General features: G+C 36.1%; 1 protein-coding gene across 2 annotated transcripts; it reads left to right on the plus strand.

The window, feature by feature from the left end:
* Window positions 1-10,807: 10,807 nt before the first annotated feature.
* On the plus strand, window positions 10,808-24,567 carry LOC102922557 (serine protease inhibitor Kazal-type 6). 2 transcript variants are annotated; one of them, XM_076555192.1, is made up of 5 exons: window positions 10,808-11,940; window positions 14,617-14,639; window positions 20,878-20,952; window positions 23,176-23,291; window positions 24,336-24,567. In XM_076555192.1, exons 1-5 carry the CDS (start codon window positions 11,883-11,885, stop codon window positions 24,379-24,381), a joined length of 318 nt encoding a protein of 105 aa, XP_076411307.1. In that variant the 5' UTR covers window positions 10,808-11,882; the 3' UTR covers window positions 24,382-24,567. The 2 variants fall into 2 exon arrangements, with proteins under 2 accessions (XP_076411307.1, XP_006977738.1); XM_006977676.3 differs by lacking the exon at window positions 20,878-20,952.
* Window positions 24,568-25,399: the final 832 nt, after the last annotated feature.

Genomic DNA, 25,399 nt, shown 5'->3' on the forward strand with positions numbered 1-25,399 from the left:
TAAAATGCCAGGAACATATCTGTTGAAAATTGTACATGTCCTATATATTAAAAATAAGTTATAGTGAAGTTAATGATATAACTAAATGAGAATATATTCTTTATTTGTGAGTAAGAGTATTTATTATTGCCAACATATCATTTCTCTAACTCAATTTATGCAGCCATTGCAATCTGAGTTCATATCCCAGTACTATTGTTTTTAGAAGTTGGCAATCCATTGAAACATGCACATGGAAATATAAGAGTTCTACAATAGTCTAAACAACATTGATAAAAAGAAGTAAGTTTTAAAGCATTTGCCAATTTTTAGACCTAATTAAAAATCCATTGTAATTGAGAGGGTGTGGATCTACAATCAAGATATTTAAGTAGACCAAAGAGACAGAGTCCAGCAATAGATCTATGTACATGAAAGTATCTCTTTTTAAAAATAAAATATGCAAAAGTAATTCAATGAAGTAAAGATAATCTTCAATAAATGTTGGAAAAATGATACTCATACAGGTTTAAATAATGAATTTAAATTCATAACTAAATTCTAAAACTATAAATTTTTAGTGCAAATATAAAACAGAACTTGCATTTGGTTTGGACATAATCCCTTCAAAAGTTAAAGAGAAAAAAAAACTATCAACTGGCCACAAATGCACAACAATTTTGAATAGATGCTCCATCTAAAAAAGTATACATGTATAGCAAGACCCTGAAATGTACAGAGATGAGTCTCAAAATTATTTTGCTATGTGAAAGAAATCAGACAAGAAAGAGTCCATCCTATGTGATTCTACTCACATAAGTTCTTAAAAGCTCAAACTTAGAGTCACAGAAAGTGAATTAATGGTTGTGTGAGGGTTACAGAACATGAAAAATGATGGATATGTTAATTTTGCTGCTGCTGCATTAAATTTTTCAAATTGCACATTTGAATTATGCATAGCTTGTCATAGGTCAAGTTTATAATAATGAAGTTACTGAGATTATACTTAACAAACTAACTGCTAACTATAGCCTGACCTTGTTTTCTCCACTATTGCCTTCTCAAGACTAAATCCATGCTGTCAATTTCACGCAGACTTTATTCTGGGCTTTGTTGAGTAGCTTGCATGACTTTTTTCTCTTATTTAAGCAGGTGCTGTGGTATAAAATGTGCAGTACTTCAGAGAAAAGGCTTAAATGGTACAATCAGAATTCTTAGATGATATTCTGTCTAGTCCTAAAGGTCCTTGAGGAAGCATATTAAATTGGTAAAGCAGTGGTTCTCAATGTGGGTAGTTTGACCTCCAAAAGGAATTTCCTAAAACATAGGATAACACAGATATTTACATTATGACTCTTAACAGCAGCAAAATTATGGTTATGAAGTAGCTGAGGGGTCATCACAACATGAAGAACTGTATTAATGGGCCCTAGCTTTAGGTAGGTTGAGAACCACTGGTCTAAAGTTTAAAAGGATTTGGTAGTTCTAAGTATGGATTTTTCCTTACCTTAATATATTTTCTGGCAGCAACCTAGTTTTTGGTTGGGGCCTAATTAAGGTTGTGAAGTGATGATGCTTTCAACCCCAGAAAATACAGGTCCTCCACATTTTCTTTAGAGTCTGATTGAGAACTTTATAGGATGATGAAATCAGGTGATCCCTCCAACACTTGACAAAGAAATGTCACCATCAATATCTACCACTTCACTGGCTATGAATGCTCTTATTTTCCAAGTCATTGCAGAACCTCAGTGCTGTTAAACATTCTATCCACTAATTTGAAAAGGTGGCTGCTTTCCTCCAGCTTCCTGTGATATTGTCATCCTTCTCATTTAATTTCTCTCCAATAATCTTATCAAAATTGTCAGGCTTTCTACTAAGGGTTTTCTCGAAACCTTCCTAGCTCTGTCCACAAATTAGTTCTATTTAATCATACTGCCTTGGAAGGCCACTCTAAAGTATTTTTTTTAATTTTTTACTTAATATTCTTGTTTCTTTGAGAATTTCATACATGATATGGTATTTACATCATTTTAACTCCTTCTCTCAGTTCCAGTTCCTCCCATGCCTCCTACTTCCTCTCACATTTGTGATCTTGTCTTTATGTATTACTCACATATACTTATATTTTATTATTTTCATATACATTAAAATCTGCTGGGTTTCACACACATGCATATACATATACAGATATATGTAAAACCTGCTGAGTGCATTTAGTGTGCTCATATATGCATGTATTTAGGTCTGACTACTTGGAATTAGGGAGCTCATTCCTGGGATGTTGGGGATGCAGAACTGATTTTCCCTCTCTCTGTAGCTCTTTGTCTTGGAGCTCCCATCTGCTGTGAAATGAAACATGTTTAAGTCAAAAAGATTGTTGGTCCTCCCACCTTGATTAATTGTGGGACTCATTTTAGAATACGCATTGCTTTGTAGTACATAGGAAATTGAGTCAGAATCTGGCAGTTAGACCTTATAAAATGTACTTTAGATGGACAAAAATATAAATGAGCAAAAGTCTATAAAGAGACAAATCGAGCTTACTCAGAAGTCTCCTAGTTTGAGCTTCTGTGTTTGGAAGGAAACAGGAGCTAAGGCTGGATTTGAATGTGCAGGATCAGAGAGAAACATGACTCTCAAGCCAAAGCTCACTGGTCTCACTGTCTGTGCTCTGTCAAGCCTTGGAGAAGCACTTCCACTGTTTCCTGGGGCAGCTTAGCTGGACCAGCATTGACAGGCTTGGGAAAATATTTGTATGGAAGACATAATGGGATTTTTAAGATCTTATGTCTAAAAATCCTTACAGTATCTTTTTATTTTTATTTTTCTGAAGATTCAGGCAAACCTCTTAAAGAGTTGTTTGAGCTAAATCACCTGACAGGGGCAGTACTGCTTCCCGGAGACTTTAAAATCCTTTGGCAAACTTTTCCCTCCTCACATTGCTGTGTCTTAGCAAGCGTTTAAGAGGCTTCCTCTGATAGTTATAATTAAGCTTCAAAGGGACTGGGCAAAGCCAGTCATTTAAATGGGCTGTTTCCTTTTTTCCACATTGTTACCTTTGTGCAATTTACTCTTGTTTATCCTCATCACACTTTCCAAAGTCTGACTCAGTGTTACAACTCAGGGTGGCAGATCAGAATGCCAGCAAGACTTCCTAGTGCTTCTGATGACAAGGGGTCTCTCATTTTACTGAGGTCTAATGTCCACTCTGTGATTGGCATGGCATGCTGAATCTATTTGCTCCTGGCTAGTGGCAACTGATTTTTCATTGTTGCCAAGTATCCTATGTTCCAGTCTGCTGAACTATTTGGTGTTCATGTAACCATGAGTCTCCCCATATCTGCATGCCTCCCGCATGGTTCTAGCTTGTTAGCCCTCCTCTTCAGCGTCATCCATCATCTTTACTTACTCCAGGCTCACTTTGACACAGAACCTTATGTCTTTCAAAAATGACAATTGTGCAACTGTGTCTTTTGCTTATTTATTAATTGAACCTTATCTCTGGGCACCATTTTGGCAAAAATAATTAGTTCTTTATGTTTTCATAAAACATAAATGGCATTTTGAAAAACATTTTTTTCTGAAAGTATTGCTTTATATTGGTACATATTGTCTATACCAGATTTGCTAATCTGTGAGATCCCTTGAGTATGGAATAACTCAATGTTATAAGTAAAACATCCAACATATGCGCAAATTAGTGTGAGGATGTTGAATAATAGAACCCAGACTAACCTATAAAAACCACCCAGTCTTCAAAGAACAGTATATAAAATTAGGACTGCTTTAGATAAGTTCATCAAAAGATTAGCAAATTAAGACATATTAAAAGACAGCATGTCTGCTTCAATAACATTGATGGTCATAAATCATTTGGGTAAATTGGTAGAATTTAAAAGAAAAAATAATACAAATTTATAATTTACTGTCAAAATCATTGTAGCTTGAAGTTTCTCCAGTCCTGCCTGGGCCCCATGACCCCGTATTCCCGCAGCTGCTCAGATCCAAGTAAACTCACAGAGGCTTATATTAATTCTAACTGCATAGCCATAGCTCAAGCCTAGCTACCTTTCAAATGTTAAATAATTAGCCCATAACTATCATCACATGTTCCATGGCTTTACCTGTGTCACATTACATGTTGCTCCATGGGCGGCTCGCTGACATCTCCTCTCTCCTTCTTTCTGTCTCTCTCTTTGAATTTCCTGCCTGCCTCCAAACTGCCGTGCCATAGGCCAAACGGCTTTATTTATCAACCAATCAGAGAAACACATATTTGCAGTATGTAGAAAGACAATCCCCCATCAAATCATTAGTCTTATCTTGTAAATGAAGCTACCAAACATGATGCAGCCAGTAAATAGCATCAAAGCAATTCAGAACTAGCCTCTGTAGATCCTGGTGATGAAAATTCTAGAAAGGGGAAAGTGAATGGCCATGACAGTGGATCCAGCCACATCCTCCTGAACCTCCTCTACTTCCCAACATGGACCTTTCAAAATTTATACAAAAATATTTGTAACACGTAATACACCATCTTAACCAATTTAAATTTGTAGTTTAACAGTTAGTTCATTGTCTTCACAGATATTTGTCATGTGGGCATTTGCTATGAACTGTCCCTGGAAAACTTTCACATCCTACAATTGCTATTATACCCATCAAATAGTAAGCCCCATTACTCTTTCTTTAAGGACCTGAAAATCACTCTTCTACTTTCTGTGCATGTGCTTTTTGGGTATTATAACTATTTCTTAAAAGTGGAATCATACCATCCCTTTTTTGTGTCCCTTGTGGGTGGGTATGTGTGTGTGGTGGTGGTGGGGGGGGGACATATACAATACATCTTGCTTACCCACTCATCTACTGAAGGACACTTGGATTTCTTCTGTGCTTCAGCTATTATGACTAAATGTGTCATGAGTGTGGTTGTGTAAATATCTGTGTGAGATCCTCTTTTCAAATCTTTTCTGTGTGCTCCCAGAAGTCTACCTAGACTATTTTTATAGCAATGTAGGTGCCCTTGCCTTCACTCTGTTGAAAATTTTCATTAATAAATTTTACTCAAAGCTCAAAAATATGATTCTATGTCCAGTCCAAAAGACCTCTGTGTACTGAGACTGCACAAAATGAAGAAAACAAAGTTAAAGTCTATCCATTTAAGTCAAGAAAACAAGCCATAAAGGGAGATTTTTAATGCCTGATTTCTGTCTTCATTTAAGTCTGCTAAAAGGATTTACTTGTCTCAAACATTTATTCCTCCAAGTTTCATTCATTACTCTAGTAATGAATGGAGTAACTGACCCAGTGCTCTTATTATTTATTGTAGTCACCTTATCTATCTTTGTTCACTCACAATTATATCATGGGAATCCTTATCTAATGCCTTGAAGAAGGTCAAGTCTATTATGTAACTATTATATTATACAGGTCTACCAGTCTAATTACCTCATTCAAAAAGAAAAAAATACTTTTACCTACTTTTTTTTAAATCTAAAGATTGTAGGATCCCCTTATTATGTTTCTAAGCCTATATTAAAATAGTCTTTTCTTGAATATATTCTGAATTAATGCCAAACTGAAATATTTGGATTTAAAAATCAGAAATTTAAGCATTATATATATATAATTTCTGGATAGCATGCACAAGTTCCTGGCTTCAATAGCTAACATGTCAACATAAATAAGTATGGAGATAAGTAAATAGATAGATAGATAGATAGATAGATAGATAGATAGATAGATAGATGCTGTGAGGTTTAGTATGGTGATAGAGTACATGCTCAGTCTTTTCAAGCCCTATATTCAATCCCCAGTACAACAAAATGTTAATAGTAACAATGCAACAAATCATAAGTTCTTTAAAAAGGCTGAAGATGCCGGGCGGTGGTGGCGCACGCCTTTAATCCCAGCACTTGGGAGGCAGAGGCAGGCGGATCTCTGTGAGTTCGAGGCCAGCCTGGGCTACCAAGTGAGTTCCAGGAAAGGCGCAAAGCTACACAGAGAAACCCTGTCTCGAAAAACCAAAAAAAAAAAAAAAAAAAAAAAAAAAAAAAAAAAAGGCTGAAGATGTAGTCCATTGATAAGAGAGCTTGCCTGATGTGCACAGGATACTAGGTTCAATTCCTAACCAAAAAAAAAAAAGGAAGAAAATAAGTAAAGCCTAGTTAGATGGTATGAATATAAAATGAAAATCTATCTCAATTATATAAATAAGTAAATTCAAGAATAAATAGGAAAACATAAAAACAATTTAGCATAAAAATTAAAACAAAATAAATTGAGACAAAAGAGATGGTTGTATGAAGTAGAATTTTTTCTCAGAATATGCTGTTTCAAGACATTGAGTAATTTCTAGAAGTTCTACATACAGAAAACTTTATGATGTAACATGATTTCTACTACTATGGATAAAGTAATGAAATATATGATACCTTGATCTTTATGAAATAGGACAGAAGGGAAGATAGGAGGGAAGGATTAGAAATGAATGCTATAGGTTACAGGAATTAGACACAGAGAGAATTGTAATCTGAAAATACAGAAATTGTAAAAGGCTAACCTTCAATTTTGACTTTAGTTGCCTACATATTCACATATGAGAACAGGTGAAAATTAGGGGGGGAATGTCAAATTCAGTCTTTCGGTGATCTGTAACAAATAAGACAAGCAAATGGAGCCAAAGTAGACTTAAAAGAGGCAGGCTCCCCTGACCACCAGCTGACTCTTGCTATTGCAGTTAAGGACTCCAATACTTTTAGGAATGCTTCTGTCTTATTTATAGTTTCTTAATATTACATTATATATTTATATTAAATTTTTAAGTCATCATCTACTGTTTCCAAGGTCATACTCTATAGTGTTTTCTGTCTCGGAACGTGCTACGTAGATCAGTCTGGCCTCAGAATCCCAGAGATATGCTTGCTTCTGCCTCCCAAGTGCTGGGATTAAGGGCATGCACCACCACACCAGGGCCAAGGCATGGGCTATTTTGAAATAATTTAAAACCATTTTGTAGGTAAAATAAGATTTATTAAGCCAGTGTTAAGTTTGATAATACCACTTCATAATATTTGCCTTTGAAAATAAATGTTCTAAGGAAAGTACTGTAATACAAACTTTGGTTCGTTTAGTATGCAGAATTTAGGCACGCACTGATTAAAGTAAAGAATAGCATAGGCAGTTAGTTTAATACTAGGCCTATGACCTATCGAACGTCAGGATATTGACACCTATAATGGTGCCAGGTGTGGGTTCCAAACCCAACCAAAAGGTGGTTCATTCCCTTGATATTCATGCCACTGTTGCTTCAGATAGACCTTGCCAGGCCGGTCATTACTGAAGTTCACAGTGTTTACAGCTCGATAAGAGTGATGATTACTTTTCTTCTCTTGATAGTATGAATAGCACATTCCAGCACTAGGAAAGCTAGCCAGTAGCAATGAAGCTTTCAGACAGCAACAGCTTGATTTCTCCATGTTCTATGACTCAGGTATGTGGTGTCTTCAGCAACAGGGATTTACCATCAATTCTGGAGAGTAACCAAGAGTAACAGCAATAGCCAGCAAGATTTGGGGATCTATGAGAACTCACTGGCCAACAACTCTAATAGAGGTCATCCAGGACTGGCAGTGAACTTTTTATCTGTGATCCTGTGGTGTCTAATTGTAACATTCTTTCCCTATTATAGAGGAATTCTAGTTTGACACATTTTATACCTGTACTGGTTTATAGTTTCTGCATAGAAGTTTTTCATATGACTTTTCCAGAAGGTTCTTAGTGTTATTTATTCCTCTCTGTTTTTTCTACTGTACTCTGCTTCCCATCCCCCATCCCACCTAACCCTTCCTGTTCCATTATTACTCCTTACCACTTCATATCACTTGTTCTAGCTTTCTTCCCTTGAGTCCTGACCTATGCTTTTACTAGTTTCCTATCCTCTGTGAGTATTCCAAATGAAACACACATATTGAAACATTCAAAGCTTACATCAACTGTGGGAGCCTGTTCTTGGGTTCCTCGTGGCTTTACCCAGCAGGTCTGAATAGAGGGTGATCAGGACCACAGGCCTGAGTGTAGGTGTCTGAGATGGTCTGCACTTGGCTGTGCTGGGGGAGGAGGTCTTTTGCTCCACCCCTTGGCGTCTCTATAAAAACCCTGGGGCAGAGACAGTCAGGGCCCGTTGGAAAAGGTTCCAGGCCCTCTCAAGGCTATCCTTTATTTTCTGTCTGTTTCTCTTCGCAATTTTCTCGGCAATAAATCCTTCTATCTAATATTTCCTGCTGCTCGCACTCAAGAAAACTCTGGGGAGCTGTGGGGTTGGTGGGTAAACGCCCCACAATCCACAAATGAGAGAAAACATGTATTTGTATTTCTGAGCTGGGTTGCCTCACACAGAATGACTATTTCTAGCTCCATTCATTTACCTGTAAGTCTCATAATTTTGCTTTTCTTAACAGATGAATAATATTCTATTATGTAAATGTACCAAATATTTATTATCCATTCATTGATTTATGGGCATCTAGACTATTTTCATTTTCTGGCTATTTTAAATAGAGTAACAGTGAACATGGATGAGCAAGTATCTTTACAATAGGACATAAAGTCTTTGGGGTATATGCTGAGGAATGGTACAGCTGTTTGGTAGATGTATTTTTAACTTTTAGAAAAGGAACTACTACACTGATTGGCTCAGTGGCTGCATGAGCTTATAATCTTACCAGTTATTAACAAATATTCTCTTTTGTTCAAATCCACACCAGCATTTGTGTCATTTTTCATCTCACTAACTTATCACTGTACTCCTAAATGAGTGCATCTCTTGAACCTCGTCACAGAAGCTTCTCTTTGAAGTAAATGTAGATTAACACAGAGTTCCACAACTGGTCGCGGGGCAAAGAATAATAGGCTGTGGAATTCTCAGTCCTGAATGGGACAGCTGAATCACACTACCTCCTCCAAAGGCTTCAGAAACATTGTGGGAGAGTTGACAGAAAGACTATGAGAACAAGAGGCAGTGGACGACCACAACAAAATAGTATATTTTTTCAGCCCCAACAGGGAAGTTGCACATATGAATGCACAGAGTTTGAAGTAGGAGACACAAGACCTGGGCAAACTCAAATTAGACAAAATATCAGCATGAAGGTGAAGTGGGCAAGTCCCAGCTTTAGCTGAGGAGCTTTTGGTAATTGATAACTGCTGAGAGAAGGAGAGCTAATTTTCTATTAGGGTGTGGCCCCACTGTTATATACATATATGTGCAATAAACATGTATGTACATGTTTGTATATACATATTGTATATATATAGCGAGAGTGTGTGTGTTGAGTTCTCTTATATCTACTGAAAATTTCTTGGATGCTCTGTTCTGACCCACTGACTGTGTCAACTCTTATAATAGTATCTGACCATTTTGGCAGTGGCAAGTCATTTTACTCCTATGTAATGAAGTCATTCATCTATCCTGAAGAAAATAAGAACAATATTACAAGCAAAGATGGCACTATGGTTAAAATTGGTGAATAGGGATATAATATAAATAAAAGGGAAACTATAAGCCTTTTTATTTCAGGAGAATTTCTTACTCGGCTAGGATCAAAACATATGGTAATAAACAGGGGGAAATGATCAGAGTGACAGGTAATCCATGTACTTTTTATTAAAAACATATCCATGCCAAACATTTTTCAAAGGTGAGAATCTTATTGCTATGTCATAAAAATGAATATTGATATAAATAGATATCAATAGTAATTTTGAAGATAAGTTAATGGAATACTCATTGTTTTCAATATTTTTGAAGTGACATTGATGATTTCCAAGATGCTGTGTTTATAGATAATTCATACAAAGTCAGGAGAGATCACTCACCTTGATCAAGTCTAAGCAAATTAAAAGGCCGAATGAAAAACAGAAAAACAAAAACAACAAAGAGACCTATAGGCATTTCTGTCACAAACAAATAAAGATGCATAAGATACCTGAATGTGACTCAGAACCCCATTAAAGAGTATGGCAAGGTGTAATAGCACTTATTTAGGGCCCAAGCACTCAGGAGAGTGAGGCAAGTGGATCATGAATTTGAGGCTTGTCTGTGCTACACATCTAGATCTTTCTTCCAGGAAATGTTAAGACTGAGGCTTCAATGAATCTTCCTCAAATCATATAATATATGGTATAAGAATATGCATGCACATATCTAGAAGCAAAACTTATGTTTGCACTTTATACCATGGAGTTATTAAGCATAAAAACACTGTGTAATTGGGTTGAGTGGAAAATAGAGAAAATAATATTTATGATAATCCAGTCAGGCATGATGGCAAGTGTCTTTAATCCTAACACTCAGTAGGCAGAAGCAGTTGGATTTCTGTAAGTTCGAAGCCAGCCTGGTCTCCATAGTAAGTTCCAAGCCAGCCAGGGCTACATAAGCGAGACCCTGTCTCAAAAATAAAAACAATTCAAGCAGCTATATTTCACATTTTAGGTGAATCACTATTATATTAACTTAGGTCAAAGTTTATGCAAGGTAACATTTATGTACCAAAATTGACTTTTTTTCATCCTCATTGTTCTTTTCTTATAACTACTAGAAAAGCTATGAAAATAATTACTTTTGTCACAATTATAATTCCTATTGATCAAATATTCTGATTATCAAATCCAATAGATTCCATCAATGATTTTGAAAGACATAAGATCTATCTTAGATTTTGAAGTTATCAATTTCAAATTTTCAAGTAATTTTCAAAAGAAAATCAAATGTCTTGAGGTAAATGGTACACGTGATATGTACATTTTTAAATGTTGAAAAGAAAAGAAATTATTTGACATACAACATATAGCTTACTTCTGAATAGATTACACCAATACCCCATGTTTCAACTGGCCACATTTTACATAATTTTCCTATATTTTATTTTGTTATAATTTACCTCAGTGTATTTTAAATAGTACATAATGTTTCAAGGCAGAATTTCCAACTATGAGTATAACTTTCTCTTTGTTCATATTTCTGTTCTCAATGGCATCTTACCATTTGATATGTCATATGCTTACTAAATTCATTTAACTTATTTAAAGACATATTACCAAAGATTTTAAACTCAAGGCTATCCATTATAACTTTCACTTTTACTTTGAAGAATTAAGAAAATATTCAATATTCTATATTTCAAATTCTCAATGTAGTAACTTCTCAATATTTTTAACAAAATGAAAATAATACATTGACTTGTTTTTAACTAAAAAATGGAAATCATTGCCATTTGGCTGCAGCAGTGATTTTTAAACTGACAAGCTTATTCCTGCTCTGAAATGTTCGTTCTGATAAAGTTCTGGCGACAATGAAGAATACCTCTCTCCTTCAAGTACATCTTGAAGACTTGGAAAAATCCAAGCTACACCCAGGAATTCCATTCCCCTGTGGTTACTCATCTGGACCACAGACACATAGGACCTGTCTGAAAGAGACATAAGGAGAAGTAGAATGCCATCTGTGAGTCATCCCTTTTAATATAGTGGAGCCTTGCGGGGAATAAGCAGGGGGATGTATTGGTTGCTAGGAAAATGTAGGTTACTGAAAGAAAATAGCATCCTCCACTAATAAGATCTAAGGTGTGACTCACCTAATTGTTTTTCTTCTTAAGATTGATGGGCCACATGAGGCATTTCTTTAAGCTGGTGATGATCCTCATAAACGCCTAAAGTGTACAGGACTGCACATGGTTTTAGAAGGTGATTTTTATAAAGAAGGTGGAGATTCCAACTCCTTTAATGCTGTCTCTCTATATATATATAAGTCTGAATGTTTATTCTAGGTTTCTTGGGAAGTGTCTTGACAGAGAACCTAAGCTGAGCAAAGCAGCCTTGATCTGAGTGAGCTAACTGACACCATGAAAACAGCAGGTGTCTTTCTGCTCCTCTCTCTGGCTCTTCTCTGCTTTTTCTCAGGTAAGTTTTTCCCTAGAATTAATATCCCATAGTTACATGGAACCAGCAAGGAGAAGTGTAGATCTTCCTTAGATTTCAAGATGCTAATGATTTTATATGAACTCAGTTAAGAAAGAATATGATGATGATGATAACAGTAGTAATGATGATAATGATGCTGGTAAGGATGATAAGTGTCATTCCCAGAGCATATGCTTTGCTTTAGGCTTGCACTAAGGACTGCTATAGATCACCTCGATTCTCCTATAAAGAGTTCATAACCCTGTTCTTCATGTAATAAACTGTTATGCAGAAAAGGAAATTATACCAAGTCAATAGAAATGTATAATTTTTATTGAGGTCCTAAAGACATCACAGTTGATGCTTATTTGTAAGTACAATCTAGAAGATGAATAAGTGGCCTTAAAACTAATCTTGGCTTTTCAGAAAAACTTTCCTGTTCTTTTTTGTTATTTCAAAGAGACTCAAGAAATTGAAATTGAAACAGGAAGGGGAGGGTAAAAACTCAGTATAGAAAGCTTTTAAAAGAAGTTATGGAGCTTTGGAAAAAAGAAGCATATGCAACAAGAAACGAAAATTATTCCTCGAGCAGGCAATATCTTGGACCACTTGAATGAGCAACAGATATGCATTTGATCACCTGAGATGGTTCAAAGTCACACTGTAAAGTAACATTCATCTGGAAATGAAAAGACTACATTTCTAGGCCAAAGGAATCCTTGATGAATCTTCTTTATCTGTCAGTAAGTGGACATAGTGTCCATGTGGGTAAATTGACCCATGTCAGTCCTACCTTTCCCATTGGTGTCCTATATATCCTCTTAGATACTGTTTGCTATGTGAATGAAAAGAGATGCGACTAAGCTTGGCTTGAGGTAAGGAGTGGATTTCCATGGATGATGTTCCATTTTCTGGGACAGTAGATGATAAACTTTGTTGCCATCAAAGTTTTCAAGTTGATGAAGTTTTTTTTAATTGCAGTGAAATTAAGTTGATAGAGAAAGCTCATTCAAGTTAGTCATATTTACAGAAACAAATTCTTGTAAAAAAAATATTAAAAGTAGATGAAAGATTCCTGTAACATTGCTGAGTAAGTCTTACTTAAAATTAAACTACTCAAAAACATTTTGTGAGGCAGCAGAAAGTTGGACTTATGTCAAAACTTAGCCCCTGAAGTCAATTGTCATCCTTTGCAGGTTATCTTTGTAGAGATGAACTTACTTTAACAAGATCTAGTGTACAAATGTACTGAGTTCTCCAGAGCATGGATGCTTCCTAGACACAGCAGATGTCATTTATGGGAGTAACAGGCTCAAGGAAGCTAATGCTGGAACTGAGAAAGTTAATTTAAGTCCTAGCATTTCCATTATTCACCTCTAACATTTGAGTTTTCTTTTCTTCATATGTTAAATGAAAATATAGAATAACTACTCTTATATGGAGAAATAAATGAGAAAATTGATATAAAGAGCTTGACATAGTAGTTGAGACATAATAAACATTAAACAATTGTCTTATATTAATGCCATAATTAAAATACAATAAAAAGTAATTTTTCTTAAGTATTGTCAATATGAATCTTGCTCCTGCCTTGCCATTTCCTAGATATGCAACAGTAGGCAAATCCTTCCTCTTCCCAGTATAAATTTTTCAAAGTGAAACATTGACTGAATATTGTAATAATTTTCCAAGACCATAAAAATCACTGACAGAATTTACAAAATGCAGAGTCCTAGGCATGTCTGGGTTCATAACATAACTTTCAAAGAGTGTAGCAGAAGGTTTTGTACTCATAATAATCACTTACTGTGCCAGTTATGAATCAGTGCTGTTGGTAAAGCTCATAAAGAGACAGTGAGGCCCATATAAAATTTACAAGTTGCGAATTATCCTACAACCATTATTACCCTGCATTTGGAAGAACATCTGCATTTCATGCCTGAGTACTGGCCTATGTTGGCAGTAGCATCTGTCTGTACTTCCTCTTCCTCATTGAATAAGTCTTGGGCTTACATACATGAAAGGTGTTGATACATTCTCAGCTGCACCAAAAACATCACACATCTAAAACCATGGATGCTAATGTTAAGAAGGAAGAAGAGCATGAGGAGACTATATAGGGACCCATCTTCAGAAATTTAGAGAAATAGAGAAGATATAAAAAAAATGAGTCATGGAAAGAGGAATGATTGGTCTTTCACGATCTGTATTTGGGTCATATATTTAAAATTGAGTTTCAGTAAGGACAGAAAAGCAATCCCGAGTTCACTAAACAGCTAACTTCCCCAGTGTCCATGACACATGCTTTTGACAGCAAAGACAAGGACTGCATCTTGGCATATTGGTTAAAGGATTCTTTCCAACTCCACTTCTATGATGTGCTGCCAAAGATGATAAAATCATTCCCATAGTAAACAAAAAGTGAGGCCAAACCTGTGACATTGATCTCTAGTTCTTAAACCTTCATCATTCTCTTAATCCTAACCCCCAACATATGTGTTCCTTCATAGTCTACTGCTCCTGAAGAAGTGAACGGACATGAAAATAAGACATATTGAGGCTTCATGACATGGCCAACAGCCTGAAAGATGTGTGCATATTTTGGCTAAATTTGTACATGACCTCTACACATTCAGAAATTACAGTGATTGGAATTTGTGCTTTTTTTTTTTTCAGGTGCCTTTGGTCAAGAAGGGAAGGTGAGTACCCGTCTGTCTGTATTTTTCTGCCCTAAGTAGAATATGGCTGCTATTCTATGGCTAAAAAGAGGTGTGGCTATGCTGTGAAAGAAGCGGGGGGGGGGGGGAGGGGGATTGAACAGAAAGGCCAAATTGAGATATCAGATGAAGCAATGAGATTTTTCAACTACATTTTCTCATGGTATACAATTTTAAGTTTAAAGGAGCTTAAAGCTGTATTTTTATTCATTGTTAGGGTGCTGTGATTATACACAAATATGGGATGGGTCTGACAGAAAGTTTATGTTCTATCTGCAACGCAACCAGGCTGTTGAGCTGAAGAATTTCTCAGTTCTCTATGTTACAAATACCATGGCTGTAAAATTAGGCACTAATTCACCCCATAGAATTACAGTTATCATTAAACTGCAGAAGCCAGGCAAATCATTTGGAAAATTGTAAGCATTCTATATACATTAGTTTCTGATCTGTAATTAACTCACTCGAATAGAGTTAGAAGAGAGGTCTTTGGGGTTTTTGTTTGTTTGGTTGTTTCGTGTTTACTAAAATAAGAAATGACCAAAATTTTGTGTATAAAGGATACACAGTCTGCAGCATTCAAATTTAAATGCAAGTTGGGGTTAAAACTGGGCATAGATTTTCTTCATAAGGGTTTTTTTTTTCTCTTAGATTTATTCAACAGCAATTTTTCTGTACTTTTTTTTTTTAATCTAACTATTGAAAACTTCTACGAACAAGTGTTGTTTGCCCTGCTGGTCCTTCTCCATCTGTTGGGCATTTCAACTTGATTTGAGTACTAGCTCTTGCATGTCGAAGAATTCTTGGGATCAAATTTTTCAGACAGTGTTGCCAACTGACTGGGCATGCAAAAAAAAGTTAAAAAATTAACTTTTAACTCTGTTGTGTGCATTGTATTCGTAAGAATTTATTTTATCATCTGATAAATTAAGGTTCATCTAAAAGTGATTGTGTCTTGTAATTTATATAGCCAACTCATATGTATTTGTGTTCTTCTATGAAACTGCATATCCTAAAATGTATATACTCAAATAAGTGTCATGCTACAGCTTATACTAAACTTAGAAGCAAACCCAAAGGTCCTAAGACTCAGCCAATGTGTTTCATATTCCATTTAGCTATAAAATAAGATAATAGAAGCATTGCACATGAATCTGAAATTTAACCCCAGTTTTCTCATTAACCTTTAGGTCACTTTCTTTCTTGGGATTTTCATTTCTGAGAGTTTAATTGTGTTTTGTATTGGTCATGTAATATCTGTCATTTATTTATCCTGTTCTTTTACATTAGTCAAAGTCTTATGGTCTGCTTGCTTTAAGGTCACTTGGCATGCTTTCTAAATACACAGATCCTCATGTAGGACAGTCAGTAACAGTTGAATTGTTAAGGAGTTTGACTTTGCATTCTAAACAACTGTATAGATGATAGATGATACAAACACAGAACAAAATCTAGCAATTAAACAAAATAACAGCAACCAAGCCAGACTGTGAAATACTCGTTTTGAAGACAGTCAAGGTGAATGAAATCTAATTGACAGTTATTCATTATGTGCTTTGGTTGATATCTTTCCCTTATCATTACCTCCGTTTTCACATTTTAAGATGAAGGTTGAGTCCAGTGCTATGTAAAGCCTCTTCCTGAACTAAATATTTGAATCATTGTGAACCACACCTGCACTGCCAAGGCTGCTGCCTTGGAACTATAAAATACAAGGAAGTTTCTGCCCTCTGAGACCACACCCAAGTGGACTTACTCTTCCTGCTTCATGGCCAAAGGGAGAGTGGGGCAGAAGGAATTACTGATGGTAGGAACACGCTGGCTCAAGTCAGACCCAGCCAAGCCAAAGGGAAGGCGGGTTTCCTCCAGCACTCAAGTCCTTCTTCCCATGCCAGGAATTTTGTCCATGACGCATCTTCTGGGAGATTATAGTGCACACTCCTAATTGTAGGTCTTTACAAATTTCCCATTCTTCTACAACCATTCTTCATGGTATGTCGTGTTTTTTTGTCACACCCAGGCATGTAACCTTGGCTCTGGGAAGGATGAGGCAGGAGGATCATCTAATTTTAAGGCTAACCTAGTTTATGTAATGAATACCATACCAGACAGACAAGCCTAAGCTCCAGAAAGAAGGGATGTTTTCTACTTTCCTATTATTTTCACTCTCCAGGCTGGAAGTTTGGGTGTTTTACCCTTAAAGAGCCATTTAAACATGTGACCCTAGGAACTGTTTTTTCTGTTGTGCTCCTTGGCATAACTATTGCATTTTATGATAAAGACTGATTCATTTTAGGACATTTGTAACACAGCATTCTACCACTAAGATGAGTTTGATGTTCTTGGATCTTCCCAATTACCTTTGTTTTAAAATTAATGTACTGACAATACGTAAATGCAGTTTGGAGGCATTAGAGAGTATCCACAATGTAACCACAGGTGGAACTAAACTTTCAAGCTTGGTGAAGAGAATGTGGGTTAAGTCTCTCAGCATCAGGAAGTGGGTGAAATCAAGTCCCAGGACTGCTGAGTCCATATTGACTTAGCTGTAATTAGCAATACAGAGCCTCCATGCAGTCTCTGTAAAAGGCTTCAAGTAGTACTATTCTTTAGCAAATCTGATGTGATGATTATTGTCATCCTATTTTATGCAAGACATATGATGAACACTATAGTTTAAAATAACATTTCTCCATATGTAGAAATTATTTGATACCAGTAGGCAATCTCTTATATAGATCCGAACTGATGGTATTGGTCTGGATAGGAAATGCTAAGGACTTTTACAGGAAGTACATTGGAATTAGCAAAGAAGTGAGGTTGAGAAAGAAAGAAAAGAGGACATTTTAAAGGAAAAAATGACAGCTTCAGTCAGAGAGCAGGCTGAGGAATTTGAAGAAAGGCACTTTCATGAAAATGGAACAATTAGAACATAAGTCTAGTAGAGAGGAAAAGAAGAGGTGCTTTAGAAATAAACAATTCTTAACTACGAATTAAACTAGTAATTGGGGTGTTTTAATCCTCTGACTTATGAAAATTAGAAATTTGATTATTAATGAAAATTCCAAAGTAAAAGCCTGGGATGAATCAATATTATTTGAGAATATATATATATATATATATATATATATATATATATATATATATATATGTGTGTGTGTGTGTGTGTGTGTGTGTGTGTGTGTGTGTATCATAGTATCATATATATATACATATATATATTCTTAGAGGGAATATTAAGGAGGGAAAAAGCAAAAGGAACAATTGAAAAACAAGGGAAATGTTATATATATCTAGAAGTTTTAAAAAGATTTTGGTGATCAAGAGTTGTACATATCATAAGGACTAGTATAAATTTTATTGCTAGTAAGTATTCCCATAACTATTATATTTGGAGATCACTTCTAAGAGAACAGAGGCACATAAAAGTGGAAGGCTAGTCTAGACTAGTAGTTCTCAACCTTCCTAATGCTAATTCATAACTAATTTTGCTACTGTTATGAATTGTAATGTAAATATCTATGTTTTCCAGTGTTCTTAGGTGACCCCTGTAAAAAGGTCATTTTATCCCCCAAGGGGTCATGACCCACAGGTTGAGAATCACTGGTCTAGAGAGTAATGGGTTAAGAAGACTGGAGTTGATAAAAGGATGGAGTTGGAATTGTCTGGAAATGTGTTTCAGCAAAGGGGAAAAGATACCATTTTCTAGATTGGCTTGATCTGTAAACTTAAAATGATTAGAATGTTATTCATCCCTAGTCTTTAGTTGACTTTATGAGCATGTGTGCTCAAATTTCAATGAAAGTAAGCAATTCTATTGCCTCAGCAAATAAATCTGAGTACTAAAATGTCATACCATTCCTCAAATTTTTTAGGAAATAACAGTTCTTTGAAGAACCACAAGAGGGCAGGCCGATACTCAGTTTGATATCCAAGGCCCTGGTAGTTTTTTATATATATTCTTCTCTCATATATTACATCCCGACCGCAGTTTCCCTCTCTCATCCTCTCAACCCCCCCAACCATCTCCCCAAGATCCACCACCCCTCTTCCCCTCAGAAAAAAATCAGTTCTCCCAGGGAGATCTACCAAACACTGCATAAGAAGCTACGGTAAGACCAGGCACATACCATCATATCAAGGCTGGACAAGACAACCCAGTAGGAGGAAAATGGTCCCACAAGTAGACAAAAGAGTCAGAGACAGTCCCCACTCTCATCGTTAGGAATCCCACAAGAACACCAAGCTATACAACCATAACATATATGCAGATGACCTAGGTCAGACCCTTAGCAGGCTCCCTGATCTCTGCGAGCCCCCATGAGTCCCTATAAATAAATTCTGAGGACTATGTTCTCATGGTGTCCATAACCCCTCTGGTTCCTCCCACCCCCCTCCACTCTCCCCCCTCCCCACAGCACTCCCCAAGGTCTGCCTAATGCTTGGCTGTGGGACTCTGCATCTGCTCCCCTCAGTTGTTGGATGAAGTCTCTCTGGTCTCATTGATAATAATTCTGCTAGGTTCTAGGCCCAGAACATTGCAGATGGGATAAACTGTAGATGGAAAATTTTGTGGTGGGATTGGTGTCCCAATCCCTCTACTTGAGACCTTCCCTGGTTAAAGAAGTTGGCCAGTTCAGGCTCCCATGTCCCCCAATACTAGGAGTCTTGACTAGGGTTACTCTCATAGATTTCATGAAGTTTCCATTGCACTAGGATTCTACCTCATCCCAAATGCCGCCCCCCCTCCCCCAATTCCAGTCTTAGAAACAGGAGGGATCAGGTTGGGGAGAAGGAGGGAAGAAAATACTGGGATAAATGATGCATAGAAGTCTTAAATATCAAAGAAGATTGAATGGTATTTCTTATTAAATCTGAAAGCAATCCAAACAACATTAAAATAAAATTCTGGGATAGGATACAATTTACCTGACTGTTGTTCATTGTAACACTATTTCACGTGGAACTTGATACTTTACAGAGTGCTTTTGTAGGAAGACTTACTACATTGATCCCACTAGATAGGTATTACCAGCCTCTTGATGCATATGTTAGAAATTTAAACTCAATGTAATGCAGCTAATAAGTATGAGAAGCAAAATTCAAGTCCAACTCAGCCTAATTCAATTTGGGGGCCCAACCTCCTAAGCACAACTCTTTGGATGTATTTTCATTAGATCCAGAGGGCATTTCAGTTCTCCTGACTCCCCCAATGCTCCAAAAATGGAACCTAAGTGGAGAGAAGATAATCCTACCATCTCCCCAAATCTAGGTCTGCTTTGACTTCCACTAAGAAGCCTATCGGTTGAATGTCATTCAAGACTCTACAATTAAATTAAAAAGAAGGAATTCAGGCAAAAGAAAGGCATGCCAATAATAAATACATCTTAGTGTTTTTCCTCATGGGGTGGGAGCTATGGTCTCCTCCTATTCCCTCCATGCTGTCTTATAGAAGGGGTTTCCTGATAACTACACTATCATTTGGTGCCTCTGTAATCCCTAGGTTCTTCTGATGCCAGTGATCTGGTTTAAACTTTTCAGAGAATGCAGAGGCTTCTCTAGATCTAGAAGAAGCATGGAGGCAAGGAGGATCATATTTCTCATCCAGCTAAAGAACTAAAGACAGAACAGCTTTATTGAAAGAAGTCCTAGTTACTTCTCAGACCATCTAAGCTAGAAAGGCCACTGGAGAGTACCAGTGATGGAAAAGATCATACTATATGAATGGAAACAGATCTCCAAGCTTCCTTAAGAAGAAGCCTCCAATAAAAAGGCAGTCCAGGACCATTTTGAACATTCCACCATAACAATACAAATTCCTGTGCCATATTTGGTCTCTAAGACAACCCTGAGAATCTGAGAACAAGTCATGGCAGGTGTTTAAGGCATGCTTTCTTCATTGAAGTAATTTAAAACACAAGAATTGTTTCACCTAAGACAATATAACGAACAATAGAAAAAGTTCTAGAACATGATTCTCAGCTCACTGCAGGGCTCTTGAAGCATCCACTAATTAGCAGTGTGAGAGCTATCTGTTCTGAGGCAGCTTGCTCACATGCCAGCTGATAAGTGTGAATTTGTTTATTAAAACCCTTTGCTCTTCCTAGTCTTTTTTTCCAATGAGCAGGAGAAGGTGATAGGTGAGGAGGACTGGGGGGATGAGAATTACTCAAAGTGAACACTCTCCCCAAGTACCTGTCTTTATATCTGCTTTCCAAAGGACAAAAGAGGCTGGATCACAAAATCAGAGAGCCGATTGCCAGGGAAAGGTGTGTTGAGGCATCGTCTCTTTCAAGTAAGAGACTTTTTTGTTTGTTTGTTTCTCTTCGTGTCTAAGATCCTGGATTCAGCTATTTCACTACTGTCCTATTTCTAAAACACAAATTATTGCATAAGGCATACAACATGAAGTTATATAGTTATATAACACAGATAAAAATGTTACTATGATAACGTTAATATACCTAGTACCGCAAAAAGCTGAGCTACCTTTTGCTCAACTTGTACACAAGCTGTGTTTTTCTCCTGTGGCATTTGCCCCACACGGTGCTGCAATTACATCATCTCTTCTCTCCTATCTAATGAAGAGTCAATGCTGTGCTTGCTGAAAGACTGTTTATCACCACTTCCTTTTCTGACCAGCATCCAGCGCTGTGCCTTCTATACTTCGGTTACTCATTGAGCATTTGTGGAACAAATGAAATATCAAAGACAGCACCGCAGTTCACATTCACATAACAGGATATAGCTGTGAACATGTATGATAATGATTTAAATGACATAAAGTTCTGAGACAAATGTGTGTTGAGAAAATTAAATTTTCTAGATTTAATTCCATTTGAAATTTTAAAACAACGATTATTGATGTGGAAGGAACATAAGAAGATGAGTTTGTATTTCAGCACAGAGAGGAAAGTCAGCACCACACTCTCTCGCTTCAACAATATAATAAGATGCCAAATTTCAACAAAAATATGCAATTGATACTCTCAAGCACCTTAAACTTGATGTATATGTTTATTTGTCAAACACAATTGTATGACTATCTCACTGAAGATTTTCCCATGTGAAATTCAGACAAATTTGTCAGTATATAGTGGTATCTGCCACCTTAAACAAAGGATTTCTCTTGTCAAGCCTCATAGATTTCACTTCTATCCTATTTCTAAAACATAAATTTGTATATAAGGTATACAACATGAAGTTATAGGGTAACTTAGATAAAATGTTACTGTGGTGAAGTTAATATACCGATTACCTCAAATAGTTAGCCATTGTTTGTTTTGTGGCAATAACAGCTAAAATATACTCAGTTAACTGGAATTCTCATACAATAAAATTTTAGTACCTATAACATTTATATTGTTCATTAAAACTGATAATCAATATTAATGAAATCTGTGTGTCCTGGTCATAGGTGTAGTCAAGGGTACAAAGTGACATTGAGTCTAATTCTTTCAATAAGGATGTATTATTACTCAACCACATAGATTACTGGAAATTCTGGACCCCAAAATGAGAAGTGGTATGTTCAAGCATGGGTAAGGCCCTCAATTCCAGAATTACTCTAGTCTCTTTTCCCTGCTGTCCAATATAACTCAACATAGCTCTCAGTGATAGTACAGGTTCAAATGAAGCATTATCTTGGAAAGTGACTAACTTTTATGGAGATATCAAAGAGCTTGAGGATATTATTTCAGTGTAAGTAAAACAAGATTTAGTTCTGTTTATCTGTAAATATCACTCCATTGTTCCTGATATTTGAAGAAGTTTTGTTCGATGGATATCATGTTGTTAATATTCTGAAAATGAAAGTACACCAAATATTAATTCTATTACTCTTGCATTGACAATCACCTTGCTGCTACTAATGAAATTATTTTTGATTAGTGTAATGGATAGGATATGTTGTTAACGTAAATACTTCCATCATTTCTGTGATAGCTGTTCTTAATTAGACATAGCAAATGTTCTCATAAGTCTGATGAAACCTCAAGATTCTTCTAAACACAGAAGTTTAGGGGGACCATTAATAAATTACTATAGTAGTCAGCAAAGTTCAAGTTCTACAAACAGATTCTTAGAAGTTAGTGTAAAGACATTCAAATTTTGTTTTCAGTATATAAAAGGGTATTGCACTCACAGGAAAAGCTAAGACACTTCAATTACTGCCTATAAACTCCACTTCAAGGATCATCATGTTTTGATTGTATGCAGACATACTATTAGAGTACATTAACACAGTACATGTTATGAAAGAAATGGCATATATTATTCAAAACTACTCTCAACAACACCAATTTAATGTTAGAATAAAATGTCTTACAGCATTAGACCTTATTAATCTACTCTTAAGTATAATAATGTATTTTTCAAGTTCCTATATCTTTAATAAAGAGTCTCAATGAAATAAAACGCTCTACTTAAGTACCTGTTTCAGGATGCATTATGTTAAGCTTCTGGCCAAGTCACTCGTCTATTAGATATGATATTAGTGATGCTCTTTTTCCATTTGTAGATTAATTGTGGTGAGTTCCGTGACCCCAAGACCTTCTGCACTCGGGAATCTGATCCACTCTGTGGCTCTGATGGCCAGACATATGGAAATAAATGTGCCTTCTGCAAAGCATTGGTGTAAGTGTTGTTCCCACCACACCTATGTCTTGTGAGCATAAACTTCCAGAGTTAGACTAATATTTTCTTGAGCTAGCCCAGCATTTTCTATCCATATCTCCTGTGAAGACTGAAAAAAATCTACTTTCAGAAAATGGATTAAAAACACATGTCTCAAAAGTGAATAAACATATTATTTCAAAACACTTTAACTACTTTGTACTTATCATAATGCATTTGGGGATTTCTTTGTAATACGTTTTGCATATAACAATTTATCTTTAATAATACTTATGCTTTCTATCATTTCATTTTATTTAAATATTCATTTTTATTTTATGGTGTTTACCTGCCTGTATGTCTGTGCACCATGTACATGCCTTGTGGCCAGGGAGGCCAGAAGAGGTTATCAGACTCCCTGGAACTAGAATTACAAACAGTTGTGAGCTGGCATGGTTCTGGGACTCTCAAACCTGGCTCTTCTGCAAGAGCAGCCAGTGCTCTTAAACACTGAGCCATCTTTTTAGCTCTACTTTTTTTTACTTAAAAAAATAGTTTAAAATGTCAACGATTATTTCAATATGTAATTAACACATTAATGTGTAACCTATCTATGCGATTTATAGCAAATTTTTCTCAGCATAAGTTTGGGGTTTAGGATGAGATTTGAATGAATGGAAGGACATACACCTGATAAAACCTGCATCTGCAGTCTGCTATAAAATGCAAAATGCTTCAAGTTTTCATTCATTTTCTTAAATATTCCGCCAGGACAGAACTATGATTTATTCTTTATTGGCATTATTTCTCCACCCATCTACTTTCCACTCTTCAACTATGAGTAACGGGTATTGAGAGTTCTAAGGATTAACAGCTGAGATTCAGCTAAGAGTCATTCCTTTCACAGTTAGATAGGGGGATTCAATTAACTTGTGCAAATAGCAGTATAGATACCAACAGAAACCAATAATTGGTGGGTGTTGCCATATTGAAAAGTGCCGTGGGCTATGTGACAAACACTGACGATACTGCACTAAGTGTATATTTGCCTTTCTTTTTAAACAGGAAAAGTTCTGGGAAGATCAACCTGAAACATCATGGGAAATGCTGAATTAGAGCTGGTGTTTAGTGCCAGCTTGCCTATCCTCTCACCCTTGATTTCTGCTTTTGCTTTTCTCTGGCAAATCCCATAAATTCATAAAAAAAAATTAAACAACTTTTTCTCTGTGTGGGTCTTACGTAGGTCAGTAGGTCTATTTCCTTTACTTTTTCAATAAAGTAAATTCTGCAGAACTGATTACCTGTTGGTCTGGGATTAATATAAGAAGCTATTACAGCAGTGTATACTGCACTTGATTCATTAATTTGAGGAAAAACCCTGCTTCCCTCATCAAAATACACTATCCATCACAATGCCGTCCTGCAAAAATGTCTCAGCTGTTTCACTTTTGGAATTCTCGTGGATAATAAAGCTAATATCAATGTTATTCTATATTATGTTATATAATAATAGATCACAAAATATTGGTGCTTCTCAATTTCAGTAAAGATATTTTACATAAAAGCAAAACATGGATCATCTATGGAGTTTGTTTTCAACTACTTTTGAAATAGAGTATTTGAACTGTGTAATATTTAAATATACAAAGTATTTGGCCTCCTGAAAACATTATGAGGGCCTCTGAGTAAGAAGTAAAGAAAGGCTCAAAATGAACAGTGAATATTTAACAAATGTTTGTTATTCAATAAAGAATATGTGAAAAAAATCTCCTAAAGAAAAGAGAACTTCATTGTAGAATGGGGGAAATGTACAAATCATTAGGAATCCAAAGACTTACAGTAATTTAGTTACTTACTAAAAGAAATCAGTTCCAATTAGAAAAAAACTGAAGATTACAAGAGTCCTTTTGATAAGCTAGCCATACGTCATTGTAGCTACTCTGTTCTATGAAAACCCACAATCTTCATGCGTAACTTTCGTCTCATTCTGAGAAATCAGCATGGAAATCTTGGAAACCAGTCACTTGGATACTTTTATCCACTAGAATGTGATATTTATAAACAATGCCCTCCTGAGGATAAAATCACTTAACCACATATCAAGATTCACTTCCATGTAATGACTGTCA

This window comes from Peromyscus maniculatus, chromosome 19, assembly GCF_049852395.1.
Source record: "Peromyscus maniculatus bairdii isolate BWxNUB_F1_BW_parent chromosome 19, HU_Pman_BW_mat_3.1, whole genome shotgun sequence".
NCBI classification, from domain to species: domain Eukaryota; kingdom Metazoa; phylum Chordata; class Mammalia; order Rodentia; family Cricetidae; genus Peromyscus; species Peromyscus maniculatus.

Excerpts from the sequence above, each read along its gene's own strand:
- LOC102922557 (XM_076555192.1), top strand. The coding sequence starts at position 11,883 with ATGAAAACAGCAGGTGTCTTTCTGCTCCTCTCTCTGGCTCTTCTCTGC. Across the intron at positions 14,640-20,877 it reads CCTTTGGTCAAGAAGGGAAG|GACAAAAGAGGCTGGATCAC; the intron begins GTGAGTACCCGT and ends TGCTTTCCAAAG. Across the intron at positions 23,292-24,335 it reads GCCTTCTGCAAAGCATTGGT|GAAAAGTTCTGGGAAGATCA; the intron begins GTAAGTGTTGTT and ends CTTTTTAAACAG.